This window comes from Alligator mississippiensis, chromosome 6 (assembly GCF_030867095.1).
Source record: "Alligator mississippiensis isolate rAllMis1 chromosome 6, rAllMis1, whole genome shotgun sequence".
Classification (NCBI taxonomy): domain Eukaryota; kingdom Metazoa; phylum Chordata; order Crocodylia; family Alligatoridae; genus Alligator; species Alligator mississippiensis.
In genome coordinates, this window is record NC_081829.1 from 49,102,223 (window position 1) to 49,126,639 (window position 24,417).

The window sequence follows — 24,417 nt, forward strand, 5'->3', positions numbered from 1 at the left end:
TTTCTTAGATATTAATGTTCAAGACCTTATATACCAAATGCAGGCCTGATTCTTACCTCTTTATACGTTTGGAGAAATTAGAATGTCATTAGTGGGTTTAAACTAGTGGAAAACCTGTGTGGGGGAGAGTAGTAGTGGTATTTAAAACCATAATCCTTTTAATTGGCATACTAAAGATTATTGACACTTTTTACACCATTACACATCTGAAAAAGCTTCAAATGGAGAAAAATGCAGCTTTATTAACATAGGGCATTGTAAGCACATTATCCCAGTGCTCACCTGAACCCCAAGTTTGAAACTCAGGGAATTCAGGCTCCAATTTAAGGTCTCTCTCTTGCTATTCAGAGTCTTCACAGCATCAGCCATAGGTACCTGAAAAATCATTTCTTGCTCACTTACCATTGTCTTCCATGACAACTGCATCCACTGGCACCATGAAATCGCCAATAAATAGGGAATGTTTCTAAGTCTGGGAGGTCAATATTAACAGGAACTTAGATTGTCTTTTTGAAACCAGTCTCTGAAATGATATGTATGACCATGGACTCACCTCTAACTTGGGTTTCCCTCAATAAATCCATTATGCACTCACACCCATGGTATGTGGATTTAGGATCATAGGATCATAGTTATTGATCTTACTTATTCACTTATCAACATACAGGATGCATCTACACGAGATGTTATATCACTGTAGTAACAAACTATGGCAATGTAGCATCAGCAGGTACTAGCCTGTAACATCATGGGCTCAAAAATGAACCATGTGCTGCCAGGACTACACAGTAGTGGTGGGTACTGCACAGTCATTTAGTACTTGCTAAACCAAGTACTAAGTGACTGTGCAGTACCAACTGCGCAGCAAGGGGCATATGTAGACACGCCTAATGACACAAATACATTAAACCCTTATATACTAATCATTATCACCTGCCTACAAGAAAGGAAGGAAGCGGGAGAAACAAGGATTGTTATTTCTAATTCTGGATACTTGCAGAGGTTCTATGGGGAGGGAACTATATGCATATCTAGTTTTATAGGGAGCTTAAAAAGAAAGGTTGTCTGAGAGAGAAAAGGAAAAATGGTAGTTCCATTATCACATATTCAGAAAAGTAGATGTGTTTTTAAAAACAAACCTACTAGAGCCAGAGACTAATAGTGATTGTTATTCCAGATAATAACATCATAGATGAGTGCAGTATTACACCGCTGGATTTTTAAAAACACCGGCTTAATTCCACTCCCACTAATGTCAGTGGAAACCACAGTGACTTCACTGGAATAGGGTTTAAGCCAAGGCTGAATGCTTTTAAAAGTTCAAACGTTGCAGTTTTCACCTGAATTTCTTCACTTATGTTCCTGGAAATCACATGAAGATGTCGAGGATTTACTGGGCTCTTGGCTTATACCCTCATGCAGCAAATTATAATGATTTCTAAGTGCAACGGTAGAGTAAAAAAAATGGTGTAAAAATGAAATCATAGCATTTTTATGATTAAAATATAGTAGTTGTACTTTCCAAAATACTTTGACATAAATAGGTAGTATTTGTGGCTTAGCTAACAACTATGTCATTTCCTTGTATGAGCTGTAAGGTGTTTGTGGCTTCATAGCTACAATTATCAATTCCAAAATCAAAGATTTCTGGAAACTTTCCCTTTTACACCCATCTATTTTATGAATGTCTATCTACAAAATTTAGGTTCTGAAACTGTGTCCAGTTTTTAGTTCTGTTAACATATCTGATCTGTTTAATTTGGCTATCTGTGTGGGTGCGATTGGTTATTAGGCCTGTGTAAAGTGGCTAGTATTTGCTTTGGATTCGGCGGATTCAGGGGACAGTGATTCAATTTGGTGATTCGAATCACTATCCTGATTCGATTCATCTGAATGTTCAAATCAGCCAGGCCACTCCAGGCCCATCCCCTGCCCCTCTCCCAGCCTAGCAATGGGTGCCCTGCCCATCCCAGCTCCCAGCACTTGCGGGGAAAAAAAGTCCCGGCTCAGTAGGTGCTGCCGGGCAGGGGGTGATCCCCACTGCCCCACGCTGTGTGGGGGGCTCTGCACGAGCCCCTGAACACCCTCCCCCCACCCCCCCAGCCCCCTTACGGGTGCCCTGCATGGGCCAGCTCCAGCCCTTTAAGAAAAAAAAAGAATAAAGAAACTCTGGGACTCGCTGCTCCTGCTGGTGGGGGGCTCTGCAGGAGCCCCTGAAGCCCCAAGGCTGTACCATGAGCAGTGAGTCCCGGGGCTTTTCTCAGCTTTTTTTTTTTTCTTAAAGGGCCAGAGCCCCAGCAGGCGGAGCAGCTGTGAGGGGGCTGGGGGAACAGGGGGGGTCGAAGGGGCTTGTGCAGAGCCCCCCATGTAGCTTGGGGGGGTGGCAGGCAGTGGGGATCGCCCCCTGCCCAGCAGCACCTGGTGAGCACCAGGGTTTTTTTAAAATACCGAGCTGGGGTGGGCAGGGGCAGCCATGGGGGTGATGGGGGAGTGGGCGGGGGTCAGGGGGCTGGCAGGGGTCCCCCCATGGTCCCCTCCCCCCTCCCCCAGCCCCCACTCTCCTACCCTTGTACTTACCAGCTCAGAGTGGCTGCAGCTCCCTGCTCCAGCCACTGAGGGCTGCCCGAATCATCAAAGCTCTCTGAATCTTTGCTGAAAATTCAGAGATCTTTGAATCAGTTCGGACCTTTAAATTGGTCCCCTGATTCAATTCGGATTCAGCGATTTGGCCACCAAATCGGGCCGAATCTCCACCAAATTGAATCACCACCTGAAGCTTCGCACAGCCCTATCTATTGTATTTTCAAGGTATGTAGGTCACATCTCCGTACATTGGATAGTGCTGACTCTGCTAGAGAGCAATTTAACAAATGCTAGCTTTTGCTGGAATTAGAAATGTTGCTGGGAAAAAAAACTCTTTAACATCTGCTGTGGGTTCTTGTTTTACTTTTATTTTCTAAAGGTTTATAATGAAAGTTTGATATGGAGAACTTCTAATGGAAGTTGATATTGGTGCATTGTGTGTTTTGCTAAATTTTGATGATATTGGCTGACTTGTAGTATGGGTTTGTACTCCATTCTGACTTCTTACTGCTGTGTTTGCAGCCCTTTTGATTATTACATAATCCACTTGTGCTTGTTCATCCTTTTGCCCTGTTTTTTTTTAACCCAGAATATTCTAAAAAGCCAGTTTTTGTTAGCTTTTCTAGTGCTGTGATCTACGTACATTTCTAACCAATGCCAGCTTCAGAATACTTTATAAATTGGATCCAACATTGAGAGCTGCCCGTTGAATATTATGGGTATGCAAAATAAGGGTCAGTTTTACTTTGAGAGGAAATAAAAATTTCAATTACATGGGATATGTGCTCTGTCACAGCCCAGTCATGTCCTCCTTTAAAATCTATGATAATAGATTTTGGGGATGGGGGGGATGATCCCCACTGCCCTTAGTCTCAAAGGGCACTCTTACACATACTCTAATACGTTCTGATTAGAACGTGTCAGAGCAGACTCAATTAATTGAGTCTTCTGGAGCATTCTAATCAGAACATTCCAGCGTTTTGTGTATTCTGCATCCTGCATTTCAAAATGGCAAGCTTTAGTTTAAGTGCCACCCACCACCTTGGGAGTCACTCTAATTAAAATGCCCACCACCCCCACCCTGGAACACATGTATAGGCACCCAAAAGTAGTCCTATTGACTTAGATGTCTGATTCAGTTCAGTAAGGCTCTTAAATATTTGTGTTCACCTTAATCATTTGGTCAGTGGAACTCAGTGGTAGTCAGTGGAACTACTTATGTGCAAGTTAGGCATGTGCCTCAGGGCTTCACTGAATTAAGGCCTTAACCCTTGAAGTCCGTCTTCTTATTCTGAGTACAGACAGTCCTCTGACTTACGACACGGTTGGTTCCTGAAAACCGCATCTTAAGTCAAAACGTTGTAACTCGTACCCGATTTTCCCATAGGAAAATATGTTATAAATGGGGGATTGATTCCTGAACCAAAGCCTGATACCCTATTTTCACCAAAAATAACCCAGAATTTTGTACTCAATCAATTATAGATGAACAATATAGCTACATTAATGCATTTATATTGTAAATAGCAATCGTATTGATTTGGGAGGACTTCTTTGAGGTGACTTTGCTGGCCTTTTGGAAGGGCTCTTGGTTGGACTTTTTGAAAGGTTCTTGGCTGGAGTCTTCCCAGGAGTCTTGGCTGCAGGTTTTTCTGGAGTCTTGTCTACTTTCTTAAAGAAAGTGTCCAAGAAAGTTTGGACAGATGTTCTCCAAGGAGATGGGCGACACAGAAAACTTGTTCGTTGGCATAGTGTTGCATCCGATCAAGAGTTGTAAAGTTGAAACTGACATCAGAAAGTTGAAACAGGGTATCAATTTATAAACGTTGTAGGTGAAAAATGTTGTAATTCAAAATGTGGTAAGTCGAGGACTGCCTGTATTCCAAGACTGTACTCCCCTCTTTCCTAGGCTCATAGAGTAAAGCTAAAAGGGACCCTGAAACCATCTGGTCTGACTTCTTGTTTTGAGCTGTTTACATTTCTTACTGTAAAGGATATTCTCCAATTCTCAAATCTTTTTGTGGCTCTTTTCTGTACCTTCAATTTTTCAACATGCATTTGCAAATGTAGACAGCAAGACTATATTCAGTAATCCAACATAGGTCTCACCAGTGGTGGTAAACTAACTTTTTTCTTCTATTCACGTCTCTTCTGTTTATATATTTAGGGACTGCATTAGTCTGTAGCCACAGCACTACATTGCTGATATTGGTTTGCTTGTCCAGTCTTACCCTTAGACCTTTCCCAGAGTTGCTGCTCCCATGATATGGTCCCCCATTCCACAGCTAAGGTCTGTATTCTTTTTTCCTAGATGTATAACTTGGTATTTGGCTGTATTAAAAAGCATGTTGTTTGGATGGCCCTGATTACCAAATTATCCAGATTACTCTGTATGCCTGCTTTATTCTCATTATTTACCATTCTGCTAATCTTTGTTATCTTCAGATTTTATTAGCAATAATCTACTATATGAAAAATTGGAAAAAGGCACAGCCTGTTACCAGTTAATGTGGAATTCCACTAGAAAATCCCCATTCAATGATGATTCCACATTGAGGACCACTTTTTGAGATCTGTTAGCTGTTTATTAAATCAATTTACATTGCAGAGTGCTAATTTTTTAATGAGTGATTTTTCTTAACCAGATGTCTCTCTGTCTTCTGTATATTACATTTATACAGTTACTCTCATCCTTCAAACTTGTCACCTCACGTAAGAATGAAACCAGGCTTGTTTGACAAGACTTATTTTCCATAAACCCTTGTTGATTGGCATTAATTATACTGCTACCCTTTAACTCTTTATTAATTGAATTCCCTCTCAGATCTTCCATTATTTTACCTTGCAGTGATGTCACAGTTACCAGCCTATGGCTACCTAGATAATCCTGCTTCTCCTCTTTGAATATTACCAAAATATTAGCACTCCTGTCATCTACTATTTACTTTGTATTCAGGGTTTATTAAAAATGAATGTGATCAAACTGGTGATTTCATAGCCAACTCTTACAAACTGATAGATACAAATTATTTGAACCTACTGTTTTAAAAATGTTTACTCCTACTTATGTTTAAAATTCTCCTGGGTTACCAATGGATTGGAAAGCACTTCATCATCATGTGTGATACATGAACATCATCCTGCTTCTTTTGAAATCCAGAGCATATACTTAGTGAATATTTCTGCCTTGTCTGTGACATTATTAACAATTTTATCATCACCATCTAGCTTCTACTAATGCTAGGCTCAGCCATTAATTTTTCCTTGATGTCTTTTTGTGTTTCTATACTTCATGACTTCTACTTTATACTTATTTCTACATACTTCTCTTTCTCGCTATTTCCTTTTTAAAAAGTGTACTTGTCCAAAAGGTAGAAACATGTCCTTGTAGTACAAGTTTTAAATTCTAAACACTTCTAAGGAAAAAAATAATCTGATGTTATGATTCATAAATATAATCTTAATCTATACTTTGTCCTGCATTGTCTTCAGTGGAAATCAAGAAGATTCAGTCAGTTTCAAAATCAGGCTCTTATTTATTTGGTATATTTGCAATACATCCAGTGTTTATGTTTAAAAATAATAACAGTAATTAAATAGTACTCTTGTAACAGAATGACATTTATTTTTTGTGATAGTCCAGAGAAAAGCCAAAACAAAATCAGTCTGCAGCAAGTTGTATGTCTCCACATTAATCCATACAAAAGTGTCTGTCTAACTTATTTCCAAATGAGGAATGTTTTCTTTAGAGAAGTAGGAAATCGATTTTCCCCACGTTTAGAAAAGAATATCTCATTTCCAAAACAAAACCTTTAGAAATGGTTACAGAAGTATACTCTGTATACTTATGAGTTAGTAAATTGTTCAGATATTTAGTGCACCTCTCTGTGTACAATACAGTTTTCCAATGTACTCTGACATGTTCAATTATACACCTACAGAGCATATAAGTTACAGAAAAGAATAAGAAAGTACGTTGATTAAGAAAATACATGGGAAAAATGTTCAATAGGAAACTCAGACTTGAGATATTTATAGTACACATTGGGATATCAGCGTGAAGATAAAGGCACACAAAATGATACTGACTGGCATTTATAATGATACCAGTAAGTTTTCAAAATACTACTATAAAGTGAACAGTAATTCTAAAGTTATATTTGGTAGGTTTAATATTAACCTTCACTAACTGTTTCCACACTGAAAAAGTAGATGTCACTGTTGATTTTCATAGGGATACAATGGGTTCTGCTTGCTATGCATAGAAACACTTTCCCCAAATTACTAAGAGTTTTTAAACAAGAATCTGACCTGATCTTTCTACCCCATCTGGACAGTTATGCAATAATTCCTGATCTTCCTTTGCTTCTTTCATGTTGTCCTCTCAACACAGCTCTGTGCTATTCACTCATTGTCCCATATCTCCTCACTGCATAGATTAAGCTCATCAAAAAATCGGTAAGTATGGAGAGAGAGCTTTCTGGAGGCTGGAGCCATTGAATAAAATTTTAAAGAATTAAATGTAAAATATGTTATTGTTAATGGGAGGAGAAGGATCTGAGGATGAGATGAAAGAAATTAAAGGAGACCAAAGAGAAGAGGGAATTAAGGAAACAATTAAAACTCCAAAATAGCATCGGAGATCACCTAACCATGGGAGAGATTTGAGACCCTGCCTGAGTATAACAAAATGCCTATTCATAACTTTCATATATGTAAGGATGGTAGACATGTATAGGATGGTAGACATTTCCTCTGGTGAGGGGTGAATGTTAAGGGACCCTTCTTCAGTAAAGTGGTTTGCTAGCTATGAATTTCAGATATGTAATAATGACCCATAATAATATTTGTTAGGCATCTCTTTGGATGAAGTTGTTTGTGACTGGTGATCTCATTCAGAAAAGATGGTTATCTTATGGATTTTCTGGGATCTGTGGCTTGGCATTGTCCTCCCTACCTCTAAGTTGAATTCAAGGCCTATTTATGTACCACGTTTGGCATGGTGCTGCCACTTAAATTGTTATGTGTTCTTGGATTTGATGCACTGCGCTGTTCTCACCCTTCCGAGCTCTCAAGCTTCCCAGTCTTTCAAGGGCCCCACAGAACTCAATGGTTCTAAGCTGGAGCAAAACATTTATATTATCTGGGTTCCAGATTCATTATGGAGAAAACAGGGAGGGGCACAAAGAATTGCTACAGTGGAAGGGGATTCTGTTTGGAGAAGATGGGAATCAACCAAGAGAAAATGCTGGCAGTTCTAGCAGGCACTCACAACGAGCAGCAGAACAACTTCCCCTCACACTTGTAAGCCCTTCTCAAGCTTGTCCCCTCTGGCTCAGCTTCTTGCTCCTCTAGGGACAAGAGTTCTTTCTTACCCCAGATTTATCATAACACTTCCCCAAACTTTCAAATCTCAGCTATTTCGTGGACCTTGTCTTTTTTGTCATATTTAAATTCAGCCCTAGGACCAGGTACACACATTACACTTCTATTGGCATGTGATTGGAAACTGGTATATACCCATAACAGCACAGAAGTTCGGCACACAAAACCAGTCTATACCCATAACAGAACAGAAGTAGAGCACGCGCAGACGGATTTAAAATGGCAGAACCCGCTCTATAAGAGTTGCATGCCCCCCTGGGCAATATGTGTTCTGTTCACTACCAATCTAAACTACACTGCTTACTGAAAACTGTATAGCTTAGATCAATTCTGCCTTCAGCTATTTTAATGTCTGTACTTAGTCCAGATGTCCAACTAATTCCCTGCTCAGTACAAAGTCAGGTGGTTTCTGTATGGGTCATAGTTGATCATCTTTGCTTTAGGCAAAAATATTGCTTCTTCTCCTCCTCCAAGTTACTTCACAAAACAGCAACAAGGAAATAATTTTTAAAAGATCTAGAAGCTGTATGGCAATATCAGATAGAGGCATATTAGAAATACAAAGCAGCTATCCAAGTACATTCCTTTTATAGGGAAATATGGTTATAGGCTTATAGGCTTCTTTTTGTTCTTTTAAGTGTTTCTGAGAAACTGTAAACCATACAGGTCAGGATCATATCAGGAAATAGTTGTGCAGATCAGAGAGCCCTGAAAAGGGCAGGGGCTTTGATCATGGGCATTACAATTTCTTAGACATTTGCTAGAATAAATAATGTAGAATGATCAAGAAAAAGGTACATGTTTAAAGTATTAGAACTGGGGTGTTTACTTACATGGTTTGTTGAGTAGCCAACAAAGTCCACGGTTATTTTAGACTTAGCGTGAGTAAGTAATCCAGGTATAACAAATGAGGTAATACATTCCACTCTCATTAAAGGCTTTTGACTACAACCCTGATTTTGTCAAATTGCCAATGAAGCTGGACTTTAACTGTGTGAAGCCCACTTTTTAACACCTTCCCTGTAACAACATGTCTTTCATGTCTGTCAAAATATATAAATGTGTAGAACAATATTATAGTAAAGCTTCAATTAGTTGGACTTGTGGCAGTAATCACTGTACAGAAAATTTAAACTGTAAGACAAGACTCAGTCATTCCAACAGGAAGGCTGTCATCATCTGTCTTACATATGCGATCCACATGATGCTATGAGATCCCTACAGTGTCATGCGGAAGAATAGACTTATAGTATATTATAGGATAGACTTTTATAGTATAAGGATAGACTTATATAGTATATTACTTTGGCTTGTGTAAGCCTCAGAATGTTAATGTAGCATCATAAATGTACCACGGCTCTGTTGTGTAAATATATAAGAAACTGTTCTTGAGGGCATAGGATTTACTGGATATTTTATAATGGCCCCAAAGTTCAAATATTTTATTTTATATTGCCTTTTAGCAAAGATCCCAGGCAGGCCCAGAAGTATCTCAAATATGAGTAGCCAAACACTGAAGGAGCTGTCAGGATCCCCAAATCAGGCATTTGTCCACCTGATATGTTCCTCGCCTGGCTTGCTCTGATAGTCATTCTAAAATCACACCTACTGGCTCAGGTTCCACATAAACAGGGACAAGTGTGGTTTCACCTCATTCAGTGGTTAGAGCACTCAGCATGTGGGAGACCTGGGTCCAATTCTCTCATCTGTGTGAAAGGATCTGAGGCTCACTTTCCCCCCGCCACATTAATGCTCTAACAATCAGGCTGCTGGGTGTGCTGGGATGGAACACGCGCCTGTTGAAGCTGTCCTACTTTGCCAAAAATAATTAAGCATTCATTGGGACAAAGAGAGAGAGCATGCTTCAAGAACCTAGTGGTTGGACATTAACCTGGGAAAGTGGGTACATGGGTTCTAGCCCCTTTCATACTATTCCAGTATTTTGCATTCAGTATTCATTGGAGCAGGACTGGGAACTATGTCATACTCTCTGGTTCAATGAGTATCAAGGCACCCTCTTTTTCCTTGGTTCTTTTGCATTTTTTAAGCAACATGTAGCCTTGCTTTGACTCAGGAACTCTGAGGCCCAAATTCTTACAGATGTAAACTGAAGTCAGTAGAGCACATTGCCAATTTACAGGAGCAAGTAGTTCGTCTTTGTAACTCCTCTTTGTTCCACTCGCAATTCTGCATTTGGTTTGGAAACATTAGGGCTATGTGCCATTTTGCTTATGTGATTCTCACTGGGCATGTCTACACGAGATGCCACTGTGCATTTATTTAGTACTTGTATAAGCAAGTACTAAATAAATGTGCAATAACTGGAGTTACTGCGCAGTAGCACCAGCGAATGCCTTTTAAGTGATGCTAATGTACAGTAGTGTCTCAGCACATTTTTGCCACACAATGCTGCTGCATAGTAGTATTGGGCTACTATGCAATCTGCATCTTGAGTAGACATGCCCACTGTGATGCTTTTTTCCATACATCAGCCCCTTTATCTCTTCTTGCACATGGAAAATGTGGTTCCATATCTGACCAAATCCCTATAAATAAATTTCCCTGAGAATTCACAGCTGAGCAGGCAATAAAAAGTTTTCCAGAATAGGAAGCATTATTAAGATATATTTGTCATTGTGGCTTGTGTAACTGTTAATATTAATGACATTTCCATTTCATACTCTTTCACCTAATCAAGAACACAGGACTTTACCACCAGGCAGTAATAGCTGAAAAACAAACTTCATATGGTAAACATAGCATTTTCTAATCAGTCAGACAGGTTTCTGTTTTCTTTTCTTTCTTTTTTTAACAAGAATTTTGCATTTTAATCTTTCTCCATCTTCATCTTCCTGTTTTCTGTGATCGTTGTTCAGTCTCCTTTCATAGAAGTAACCAGTATCACTAAAGCCATTATTATGACTCTATTCCAAGACCATCTAAGAAGAGTGGGAATATATGAGGAAGATTAATGGTAAAACAACAGACAGTGACTTCACTCAAAAAAATAAAGAAATTGTCACAGTCCCATGGTAGAGTCTTCACTCAAAAAAAGAGAACTAGCATAACCCAGTGAGGAAAGAGGTCCCCTACATCTCAGTTAACTAGCAGCATGAAAGGTAATGGATCTAAGGGCCTTTTTACTAGTCTTTTACTCAAAGGCCTAACTGGCCAGTTCTGTGCCCTGGGTGGTGGCAGTGCAAATCCAGGGGCAGCAACCAGAGGTTTGCAGCTGCAGGAGGACCTCCTTTTTTGTACATGTGTTGAGTGGTCAAAAAACCACACACTTTTTGGTTGCAAAAAGGGAAGCGGCATCTCCCCCCAACAGCAGTGAGCCTCCAGCCTCTGCTTGTGCACCAGGTGTCACCACTGCTCTACTACCCAGCCCCTGCTGCCAGAACCAGAGTTAAAGCTGCTGCAGGGATGGTGCAAGGTGCAGAGGGGAGTGAGAGGGATGGAAAAGTGAGATGCCCCTCCAGCTCCATTCTGACCTGACCCCTGATTTAAGTGATGACCCCCCCCCCCCCGGCAGTGCCCAGGGCTTGTATCCTACTCATCATTACACTTATTGCCTTTACTTCAGCTGTTGCCCATTAGCAAACTAGAAATTAGCCCATACTTATTACATTTTACAGCTGGGTGTGTTTTATCAGGTCATACCTGAAATGTTTGACAGAACTCAGCAGGTGAAGTAGCATTCTCCAGTGCAAACTTTTCCTGTTCTATTTCAGATTGCTATCTGAACAATTTTAACTGTGAAGATAACTTTCTTTATGTTTACATGTGAATATTTACATCTTTACATCTATCTATATGAATGCTTTGTGCCTATATGACTACACTGAACAGACTATTAATCTTGGAATAAACTTTAATCCTCATGACCCAGGTCCTGATTTGGTCAGATATTTATGTCCCTAACTCTTAAGCACAAGTTGTCCTATTACCTTTAATGTGGCTATTCACATGCTTACAATTCACTTAATTTGCTGACTCATGATCTAGATTAGTATGTTTGCACCGCTCAAATGGTGCACAGGTCTTTTGCAAGTTTCTTCACACAGCTTTCAACCTTAGGAGCAGAGAACATGGTGCTTTGGAATCGTTTCTAGTCAGGTAGTGATGATGACTTATAGACGGAGACTAGACTGACATGGTGGAATACATTTCACCTGTGATTCCAAGTGTGCAAATGTTAAAGATCTTATTTAAAGATCTTCACAGAGCTTCCAAATGGCAAAAACCATCTCATCTTGATACTGGGATGTATGTAGTAAAGTTTTGGCCTTGGGCTCTTCATTCTGGGTTCAAGAAAATGTGCTTTTGGTGGTGCACACCATGCTATTTCCATGGGCAGTTCAGTAGCTGAATTTTTCCTCCTTTGTCTTAAATACTTGAGGAGAAAGAACATTGGGTTAGTGGGTGTAAAGGAATGTGTTATCAAATGTTGAGGGAAAAAAAAGAGGAAGACTGATAGTATGTCCAGCTTCTCAGGTTCCTTTGCAGACATATTGATTATGAAAAAACAAATAAGCATCAACATTTTTTTCTACAGGCCTTTGAAGTTTTTACTTAAATTTGCTTTGTCCATATTCTCCTTCTGGGAATGGTCAAGTTATCAGGCCAAACTAATCCAGCAGTTCACAGAAAATGACTTTTTCATGAGCTTGCAAGAATTCATGACAAGGGTTCTTGTCTAGGAAAAGAAGAAATATCACATAACTTATCAGATCAATCAACAAGTCAGTACATTTTGAGTATCCAATATTCTTAGGAAACTGTTCATGATCAATCTGTAGAGTATTTCAAAATTACAATAACCATAATTATGAATAAGAAATTCAAGGACACTGCAATTTGCTTAGGAATATGTCAGGTGCATATTTAACATTAAACATTAAATCAGGTGCATGATTTGTTATAAATTATTCACTCAGCGCTAGTCAAATACCACAACTCAAAGCACAAAATGGATATAATTGAAATGTAAATTGTTTTAGAACAATACCCTTATTTGTATAGTTTGGAGAGCAAAATATTAATGGCTGTTTCAAGTGTGAGTGGAAATATTTCAAATGTTTTCTATTATGGAGTGAATATTAGAGGCAAGTTCCTTCTACTAAGCTAGTCCGAGTAAAAGAGTTTATCATTTGTCAGTATTAACTTATATAATTGTTTTAATTAATTGTGTATCCAATTTGAATTGGATGTAAAGTGCTCCTATGTCATATGGGGGGCAGTCCTAGACTGTTCTGGAAAGAGCTGTTTTCAGCTGCAACTCCTTAGCAACTGAAAGAATGCAGAAAGGCTGATTTCATAATGGTTTTGTGCCAGTTCTGCCATCTATTGCTCCAAATCAAACAGTATTTATATGCAAGTTCAATATACCTAGAATTTAGTAACAAATGCCCTTTTTGCTTTTAAAGCTTTTAGCTAAACATAGGAGTGCTTTCTAGTATGATACAAAGTACAATGCCAAAACTCAGTATAACAAGTATTGAGACTTGAACTGGTTTTGCATATTTCTTTCCTAAAAAGTAATTCAAGTTAAAGAACATAAAAGCCAATTTCATCACTGTTAATCTAAAGACTCCAGTAGACCTACAGAAGAGATTAATTTGGCTCAGAAATTCTAGTCATTACCATTTTTGTGTGTGGGCCAGGCTGTGATAAATTAAGGAAACATTTCAATTTTACACTGTATCTTTTTTTTTCTTTTAGCAAGAACACCTTGGCTCCAGGATAGGATTTGTGAAACTCAATATTGCATCCAAATAACGTGTAAGGGGTCAGAATCAACAAAACAATTAAGATGGAACCACAAGCTACATTTATAAATAAAGTAGGATAGTGTGTCAGTAGCTGGCAGTCTGGCAGCAAAAGCTCAAGTCCTAAGAGCGCATCCCACACACTGTGCTAGTCACTCATCTATGTTTATATGAGTAATAGAGCAGCTGGGGGAGGGGATTTGTAAGCACAGAGCAAATACTCTTAGTGCTCATTTTGTGTGAGACTGACATCCACACCAAGTCGAGACTTTCAGGGATGTAGTGTGCATTCACATGCTGTAGCATTCATGAGTACAGATATAAATCAGGCAGATGTTTGTCGACTGGAATGGGTAATAATTTTCTTTATCTCTTTGTTTGATTTTGCATGTTAGCCTCAGATGACAATTTCAGAATTGCTTTCTGTAGTACATTCCTACAAACAGAATGTGCGTCAGTGGATTTAAAAAAAAATTTTTTTTAGTGTGTCAACGCTATAACAGAAATTGATGGTTTTTGGACTTTTGGTTTTAAAACTATGGCTGCTATTTTTTTTCTAAACAGACCAAATATGCCACTGTTATTCAAAGTATAAAATCAAATTAGCACCCTTTATTGTGTTTGCAAACTAATTAAAATGTAAAATGTCCTGAAACCACTGGCTTACTGTGTGACAAATGTAAGATTAGAAGCAATTAGAAGGCACTCAAGAGGTTTGTGGTGTGCAGATTTCTGACGTTGCTCTAGTCATCCCTTGAAGTAATGAAAACAATGGTTACCTAGAAATTAAATGTTTAAAGCAAATTATCTTCTTCAGGATAGTCATTAGTTAATGATCGTTTATCATTTTTAATGTTGTAGTAGTATGGGGCTGATTTTGATTTGAAAGCATATGCAGGACATTTAATATTGAACAAATCATCTGCTTACCTTATATTTCTATGTGTGTGTCATAATTGGTATTGTGATATAATTATTGAAGAAGGCTTTTGATTTCCACCCCTCCCCCCTTTCATGACCCATATACTAGTTTTCTAAATATAGCTCAGAATGGTTAGGATTTATTTGGTATGGTATTTCAGAGCTATCTTATCAAAACATCTTAAGTACCGGATAAAACTGTATTTAGATGGATTGTATCTAGTTAGTATGCATTATGAAACATCAGTCAATTATTCTGATACTTTTTTACTTCTAGAAATATTTGGTATTGGCATTTAATAAAAGAACTTTGGTAGGAATGTCATTGTATATTAAAACTCCTTAAAGTTGTAAGGAATGTTAATACTTCAAAACTTCTGAAAGCAAATGTTTTCCAAAGTTGTTTTTTTTTTAAATCTTTCAGATTAAAAAAAACAAGTGCATTGCTCCAAGTAATGTCAAGTTTTCCATTAATATGCTGTTTTGTTCTTTTTTGCACTAGGAAGATACAAATGTACTTTCAGTGTCCTTTGGAGCCCTGTGTTTGACTTTCTGTTAATTAGATATGTAAAAGTAGAATACCTTAGCCTTAGGGGATATGATATAGAGAAGTATAATATATCAAGATATAACCCTTGGAGGATGAGAACCTCATAATGAGCATTTACTACAGACAGATGTGTACATTTCTGTGACTGATAGTTTTGGAATGATTTATTATGCTTTCAGCTGTTAAAAGTCCATGTATAAGAAAATGTGCTCAAATTGTTCTCCATTAATTTTCAGCACCAAACCTTAAAGGCAGACCACGCAAAAAGAAGCCATACCCACAGAGAAGAGATTCATTAAATGGCGTTAAGGATTCCAACAATAATTCTGAAAGCAAAGCTGTTGCCAAGGTAAATCACTTAGTAATATTCCTTTCACTACACTCTTGTCTTTAGAGACAGTTCTGCCTTTGTTTCCCAGCATACAGTTTCAAATTTAGAGTATAACTTTTTAATGTAAACAAATGAAGAATCTTTTCTGTAGTTCTATTTTTTCACTTCAGACTGTTAGAAATTACCAACAACAATAATCACATAAAACCTGAGGGTATGGGCTTGTTTGGAAAAGGGCAGTGATTAAGCTTTTATGGCATCTAGTTTTTATATTCTATGACACACAAACATAGTTTACAACAGTGCCTTCATATTAAAAATAAACCAGTAGAGCCATTCTCAGGGTTACAATGTACTTCTAATTATAAGTCTGAAGATAAACAGAGTATGAAATGGGAACTGCCTCTAAATAATGGTTTCCAAGAAGCACAAAAAAAGTATGGTAGAGGAATGTTTAATGCTGTGACTTATAAGAAAGACAAGGAAGGAAACTCAGAGTAAAAACTAAAAAAAAAATTGGATTGGATCTTAATACATACCCTAGACAGTTCAGGGGTCTTTGAACAGTGCCTCTTCTTATATAGTGTATGTGCTATAGTACTTAGCTACATAGTGTGAAAGAAGGTTGGGTTGTCAGTTTGTATTTTTAGACTTCTCTTAGCCTTCTGTGGGTTTGAGTCCATTTCCTGAAATTATTTTAAAATGAACTTTCTAAAGTTGAATTTACTTTCCATTTTGTATGTTGTGCATGTATTTGAAATAGGAATGTTCTTTTCTCTTTTAAAAAATAATTTACAGTAACAAATCCTTCAGGACATTAATGGAAAGTTTAATTTGAAAGCAAATTGTCAGGCCAAGGTGTAAGATACAAAGATAGAAAACTAGCAGGGGGAGAGAGAGAGAGAGATTCACAGGCTCTTATCTATTACAGATTTCTGTCACAGTGATAGTTGTATGCATTGAGCAAACATTTTACATAGATTTAACCAACTCCTCAAGTTAACTATTTCAGAAAATTCTAGGGATATACTTCTGAAAAGTATTGTTATTGTTGTGAATAACCCTTTGGGAAATACAGTGAATCTCTTTAGATCAATCCAAGTTTTTATTGTTTTGCATGTGAATGTGCTAGGGAGATTGAGGTTAAAGAGGTCAGGTGGAAGTGTCAAGTTCCCGGTTTCTCATATGAGGACTCCAGCATTTCAGTTATGCTGAAATTGGCACATGCATTAATGGAAACAAAAAAACCCAGAAATTAAAGATGAAATTCTGTCCTTAAGTCAGTGTGACACTCATTTATGTGCCCTTAGTGCTCAGTAGGCATCTACAATATTGTCTGCTGATCTCTTCTTATACAACTATTGCTAGAAGATGCTGAATCCTGGCATGTTAACTTTCAGGTTCCTGCAAGGTATTACAAAATTTGTCATAATTTTGTAACTAGAGCATGTAAGAATATTCAAAGTCTGCAAGATACAAATATTTCAAATGGACGGAATTCCCTGTTTTCCAAGTTAAAGCACTGTACATAGGCACACTAGAATAGAGTACCATACAAGTAGTTATGATCTATGTAGTACATGTAAATAGTGTTCAAACCCCACTTTGTTAACACAGCTTATTGTCTATACTAGCTGTGTATGTTTTGGGTGCTCTTACTAGTCAAATGTTAGAACATTCCTAAAATTTGGCCTGTTTATCTAGTCATACTGTGTTCATCATTATACAGACATCAAAAATATTAATTATCTAGGCTGGTTTAATTTAATTATAAATAATAAAAGTGTTCATGATATAAGGTATGTTGTGCACACCTTACTAATGCATGAAGTCCCACTGACTGATATAGGACTCTTCATATGATTTAGGGTTGCAGGACTGAGTGAATATTTTATGTAGCACCAGAGGAGACACCAAATATATAAGAATCATTCAAACACAAGGTGATTGTACTTTATGCTGCTTGAGTCCCACCTAAATGTTGTCTTGTTTTTCTGTGGAGAGAACTGAGATATACATAGTCTCTCCACATTATTGTGGGTGGCTGCATGGATTTTAGATATAGTTCCGTGTTGGGCTTCCCTTCTCCTCATTCTGTCATTGACCTACTCCTGACAGCAGTGAATGTCAGATCACTCTAAACCAATGCTTAAAATGGTTTAACTGATAATGTAGATGAATCGAAACCATAGGAGTGCTTTAGTCACTCCTATACATATTTTCTCAACTGGTTTTGCCCTCTCAGCATTTTCTTATAACTAGCGTGCCATTTTCAGTACCCAGTCATGGCATTCCATTGCTAACAACCCTAATTAACAATAGGCCAGTTTCCAAGTGAAGACTGCTTGATTGGTAGAGGCAGAATGGTCTGTCATCTGTCTTGTTACTGAAGTCCTACAGGTGAGGTGAGGTTCAAATGGAGGCATATGGAAAAAGGGTTGAGATTTTGAACACTGTTGTTTTGATCCTGTCAGGATTATGTACAAAACGAACACAGATTGTGAAATAATAATCACGAGCTATATTTCAAGTTCTTTGCTGTCAATCAGCAACTAAAAAACGTTGTAAGCCATTATGGTTCTAGTTTTCATGAAGCTTGTTTGCCTTAACTACGAGCAAATAATTTTGCGGGCTCTTACTATTACTTGACACACAAAGGCATTTGAGTTGCTTTCAGTATTTCTGAATAAATTCCAGTTCAGGAAGCCTTTTAAAAATGCCCTGTTACCATCCTAGTACTTGAATGTGTTGTATGGGGAATGTGCATAGCCACCTGTGTGTCTACACTTGTTTTTGAGCTCCCTGCCAGCTATTGTGGCCCCTTTATACCATATGAAAGATATACCAAGGGCAAGATATTATCCTGGTTTGGGAATCATAGAAATGAACTGGGAGGGACCTCAAGAGTAACCTAATACAGACCCCTTCACTGAAGTAGCATCAAGTGTGCAAGAAAAAAAATCACACTTTCTTTTATATGAACAGTGGCCTGTGGAATCCTGAGGCTCTAACACTTCCTATGTCACCCCTACTAGGCTGATTTGCATGACTTCCAGGTTATGTAAACCACACCTCAGCTAAAGCTGCACTTCTGCTTTTTTCTGGCCTTTTCCCACCAAATAAGTTCCCATTCAAAGAATCTAAAAATGGGTCGTAAGACTTGTTAAAGTACTCTGATCTACAAGTTCTAAGAGGAGAAGTGATTCGCTTGTTAAACATGGAAATTGTTCCATAAATTAATGTACTCATTATGTCTCCTAGTGAAAATACTAAAATAAATATTTTGCTTCATTTATATGGCAAGAGCTTGGATATTAATTTAAGTTACTGGCATATGCTCTTCCAAAGACAACAGGTGACCTGGCATATTCTCTGACCTGAAGATTTGTACTTGGAACCTCCAACATTATCTGATTAAAACTTTTAATATAGTTCTTTTGGGAACCATCAAATATATATATGGTTTCCTGTAAAAGAAAGCATTATGTATATAAATATATGCTCCCCGTGGTCAATATTTGAGACATCACCCTTCACTTGCCAGTACTAAATATGCATAAATAGGTATTTCTCATTGTTAACATAGATAAACATCCCCATTCCTTACATTTAGCTTCTTTTTACTTAGCTCTGCCATGTTTGAAATATTGTCAATTTCGTAGTTGGGCACTTTATGATTAGGCTGGGATTCCCAAAGTGGCCCGTGTGAGTTAGGAGCCCAGGAGCTGTTGGCAGTTCCTTTGAAAATCTTAGCTTTACTGATAAATGAATGAGCAAGGGAGATGTCTAGAGTTCTCTTGAATATACTCCAAACGATTAAAAGAATTTCCCAGGGCCAGCCATTATTAGTGCATGCAACTGACTGACTATTAAATGGTTCAATTGGGGTAAATTTCCCAGGGATCTGAAAAACAATTAAGAGTTTCCTGGATCTAGCTGAGGGCTGGGGTCAGATATACAGATGATAATACCTCCAGGTAAGTGCGGGGTGATTCCACCCTGACACCCAGTATAAATGTGGTCTGAGGGAATGGGTTCAGCTGTAGGTAAGGGTTTGAAGGTTGGTGGAAGGAATGGGGAGGTATGCCTACATTGACTCTGTAAACGTCTGTCCATATCCTCATTGAAAGTTCAATTTTGGATGTGTCATCTGTGGCAAATTTATAATAAAAAGACTTTAAACTCCTACAAAAGAAATTTGAACCTTTTTTTTGTTTAAAAATCACGGAAGCACTACTGAGCAGAATGTTATAGAGGAAGTGGCCAAGCAGGGCTCAATCCAGTGTTTAGAGCACTTTCCAAGTGTTTATGCCTTCTTGGAAGTAAAAGGAAAAGAAAAAAAAGCCAGAACTATGCAAGCTACAACTGAGCTGGGTGTAAGATTGTATTTGCAGAGATAAGACCTCTGGGTCAGTTTCTGATCTCAGTTAGAGCAATCTTCCACTGACTTTAGTAGAATTATGCTGGATTTACATTGGTACTAACAAGAACAAAATTTGGGCCTCTGAATCTTACTCATCCACTTGTATCAGTATTCTTTCATATTGTCTGTCACATGGTAGGGAAAGTCCAGAAATGAAGCTTGTGTCTTGAACACTAAAACAATGAAACTCTGAAAATGTCATCAAAGGCTAATCTAATAAACCACTACGCCAGGTCCTTCCTTGCCGGTTTGTTTTTGTTTTTTTTTTGATACTGTGAGTTTAGCAGGTGCTTTAACCTCTTCAGAATGTACAAGGGAGAGAGGGAAACTGGGATTCATCATTTGTAATATTTTTTGTTTATTTGTCTTTTTTCTTTGTGTTCTCTTGCCTGCTCTATAGAGAATAACTCCCTTCCCCGTTAACTGATTTGTATGTATCCTTAATTTTCTATCACCCTCTGTTAAAAATGGAATTATTAAAAATGAACAGATAGCCTTTTTTCTAGCAAGTGTGGTTTAAAAATGAGAAATTGTTCCCAAGCTGAAAGAGTCCACTTCAAATTTTAGCCTGCAAAAAATTTATGACTCAAATTAAAAACCCTAGAAATTATTGAAATGGTGGTTTCATATTGGAAGCTTTAGCACAGCCTTCTGTATAGCATTGAACATTATGACAATGCAATATAAAACTTTATCTGGGAAAGCCTTTAAATAATTTGCTAAGGACCCAGAGTAAAAAAAAAAAAGGATTAAAGCCCTAAATCTAAATAAATAAATAAAAAGACCTGATGCAATGGAAAGGATTTCTGCTAGGTCAATGGAAAGGTTTGTTTTCATTTCACTGGGGTTTGGATGAAGCCCTTTATAGGAATTTCATCAGTAAATGTAAATAGAACTAAAAGACTAAACATATGTGGTACTATTCCTTGAGAACATTCCTGGCAAGAAACTATCTAGAAAAAATACACAAAAACTTGTGAAGGGATAGGTGATGAAGAAAAATCATAAAAGAAGATGCATTTGTTATCTTGGATGCCTCTCTCTTGCAGAATCTAAAAAAAAAAGCTATTTCCTATGGTTTTCACATGGGGATTTTTTTACGGAGATGGGGAGTATATTGGGAATAGCCAGCACTTTCTCTTTCTATTCTTCAAGTCCCGGTTTTTCATTCCTTCTCCACATAAGAAGAATGGAGCATCCAGCCCTAACTCATTGATTTTTACAGTGTTAAAACATCAGAAAAAGGACCTCCCTCTGTCTTCTTAAACATAGAAGAATTTGTAAGATAACTTCATTTGAAATAAGTAAAATACATCCTGGCTTGTCTCTTCTCTTGGATATTTGCTCTTTGGCTTCAAAGAACTTACTTTCAAAATGTAAACAAGAATGTACAATGCGCCCATTTCACAGGTGGGAAAACTGAGTAACCACAGTCAGGGGTATAGAATGAGTCACTGCTAGGCACAGTGATTAAACCCCAAGAGTTCTTGGTTCCTAGTCCAGCATTTGTTCTACTGGCCCATTGTTTTCCCTATAGACATTGAAATAAAATATTGTGTACTATAAGAGTCTTTCCTCCCCTTTTTTAGCATGCAGAAGTTTTCCATTTTGGTTGTGAAACCATTGGAAAGACTCTTATAGTACATACCACTGTTGAGAGAACAGTGTGTACCCAAAATATATCATGTAACCATCTGACCCTCCTCTAGACTGAGTACTTTTTATTGCTAGTGTTCACTGGAAATGTATTGATCACACATTATAAAATAACATGGTTGGACAGCTTTTAAAAGCAGTTTTTAATGTTCTTCTATGCTTATTATTTTTATACATGAACTACCGAAGGTTTGAAATTTAATTTGACTCAATGGGGGAATGGGGCTATCTGCAGAAGGACTGTAAGGTTAGATCTCTTAGTTTCTATTATTTTGAATGCTGAAGAGAACTATCATGGTTCCAATCTTTCCCTTTTTTATTGGGGCCACTGGGGCTGAGGGGTGCCAGGCTCCGGGTGACAGGTGGAGCTGCCCCAGCTCCTAGACAGTGTGTGGCACCCTGCCAAGCCATGCGGCAGGTGCCACACAGGTGCCAGGCGGTGAGGGGGGTGATCCCCACTGCCCCCCACTGCCCCATGCTGCATGGGGGGACTGCCACAAGCCCTCAGAGGCCCTGATCCCTGCAGCCAGAGCCAGTGAGTGCAGGGCTTTTTTTTTTTTAAGTGTTGGGAGGCTGGGCCAGGTGGGGGATGGAGCCAAGCAGGGCAGCCATGGGGCTTCTCCCGTGACCCCTCTGTCTGTGCCTCTGCCCCAGTGGGGGGAGCCATGGGAGCTATGCCCTGCTGCCTCTTGCCCAGCTGGCGTGGCGGGGGATGCGATGAAGGCACGGCTTACTCTGGGTGGCAGCATGGCATAGCCCCTGCTCCCAGTGCTACTGCACCCACATCAGCGCTGGGAGTGGGGGCTCTACCCTGCTGCCACTTGCTAGCCAGTACAGAGGGCACGTATGGGATGTGGGTGCGGCAGCACTGGGAGCAGGGGCTCTGCCCTGCTGCCACTTGTCCCCTTCTGCCTGGAGTGAGCTGCACTCACATCCCGCCCCCGCCCTCCCCAGCTGGGCAAGTGGCGACAGGGCAGAGCCCCTGCTCCCAGCGCTGACGTGCCCACATCCTGCACTCTCCCCCGCCCCCCTTCCCAAGTAATGTGCCCCCTGGCCTGGCTGGGCAGCTTGCCCCAGCCGCAGCTCCAATACCTCCCGCCCCCATGGCTCTTCTCTCCCTCTTCCCCCAACCCCAGCAGACTTACCAGCTGGAGGCAGCTGTCAGCTCCCTGTTTAATCTATGGCCGAAGCTTTTCTGAAGCTTTTCTGAATTGATTCGGACATTTTAAATCAATTTGGAGCTTTTAATTGGTCTCCCAATTCGCTTTGGATTTGGAGATTCGTTCCCTGAATCAGGCCGAATCTCCTCCAAATCAAATCAGCTACCAAAGCTTCGCACAACCCTGTTATTAGACATCCTATTAACGAGTGTATGTGAGGGATGAAAGCTGCCTGTACACAGCAATAGATAGTCATAAAAATACAGATCTGGAGAACATTACAGTTATAACAGTTTAAAGATGTGGCTACTTAAAAATTTTATGACTCAGATTCAGAACAAGATATGAGTCCTATAAATAGCTCTCTTTGTTTCTCCTTAAGTGTAGTTGCATGGTTTGGCCTTCATATTTAATACAGTGTTTATCTCTTGAATTAAAATGAAAGGTTAGCCAATTATCCAGATTTGACATGAAATCTTTTTACTTAACAGGTAAAATGTGAGGCCAGGTCAGCTTTTCCCAAACCCAAGAATAACAACGGCAACTGTAAAAAAAGTTCAAGTGAAGATAAATCAAAGGTTGCTGTAGGTGAAGAATGCAAAGCTGATGAGCAAGCTTTCCTTGTGGCACTTTATAAATACATGAAAGAAAGGAAAACACCAATTGAACGAATACCCTATTTAGGTTTTAAGCAGAGTAAGTATAATTTTTCCCACTTTTTGTTGACATTTTAGAACTGTTTGGCTTCTTTGTGGAAAGCATTCACACACTGAGACTATTTTAAAACCTTATGGTTTTGTGACTGAGTTTATATCCACACATTTTCCAGTCAAGGCATGTTACTGTCTCTCATGCCTAGATTTGCATCTCTTCTTTCTGGGGTAGTTGCTTCTGGATATTTATAGGTTTAAATCCACTGATTATGACTAGAAATAGGCTAGTTGAAAACTCTCTCTAGTTTTCTTTTTTGTAAATCTGCAGTGTCTGTAGTGCCTTTCTTCTGAGTTAATAATATGATGTAGCTTTATTGTGGCCAGATGTTTCTTGTGAAAGGACAAATATTAAAGGAAGACATTTAAAGGTGGTCAAGAAAGGCACAAAAGGGATCATATTTTTAAGTCTAAACATGTGTTTATAGTTAATAAATTACTGACTTCAGAGAATGTAAAAATAGACGGTATCTGTTTAACCCAGAATACAATGTTTAGAATTACTTTGGCAAATATAGTTTTTAGTGCCACAATTTGTAAAGCAGTTGTAGGTGAAGAGGATGTGGATGTAACTAAATTTTACATAAATATTGCAAAGTAAGGGGAGCTCTGTCAGAGTTTACAGAAAAAGCTGTAAATGTTTTTTTTTTCTTGTGTATAGGTTGAATGATATTTAAATTATGTAAAGGGAAAACTCATGGTTTGAAATATTATTTACTCTAACTTATCTCTCAGATTAAAACCATGTGTTATTTTGATGAAGAATGTCAAACCTGTATGTTTTACATAACAATTTACATACCTAATAGCAATTGGCACTGATTGCAACAGGCCTCTAGCAGCCATTATAAACTTATATAACTCCAAATGATTACAGTGTTTGTCTGAAAACCGGCTGCTTGAAATGGAAGTAAAATTAATGTACTATGA

At 38.6% G+C, this 24,417-nt stretch overlaps 1 protein-coding gene across 4 annotated transcripts in view; it reads left to right on the forward strand.

The window, feature by feature from the left end:
* ARID5B (AT-rich interaction domain 5B) overlaps positions 1-24,417 on the forward strand; it is a 176,051-nt gene that overhangs the window by 100,893 nt on the left and 50,741 nt on the right. For 3 of the 4 annotated variants that reach the window (XM_014610140.3, XM_059729867.1, XM_006273081.4), the window contains 2 exons: positions 15,444-15,556; positions 23,269-23,473. In XM_014610140.3, the coding sequence (XP_014465626.1) occupies positions 15,444-15,556; positions 23,269-23,473 (318 nt within the window). Of the gene's footprint in view, positions 1-13,982; positions 14,090-15,443; positions 15,557-23,268; positions 23,474-24,417 lie in introns of those variants that run through there. The other variant, XM_014610141.3, reaches the window with a different exon arrangement.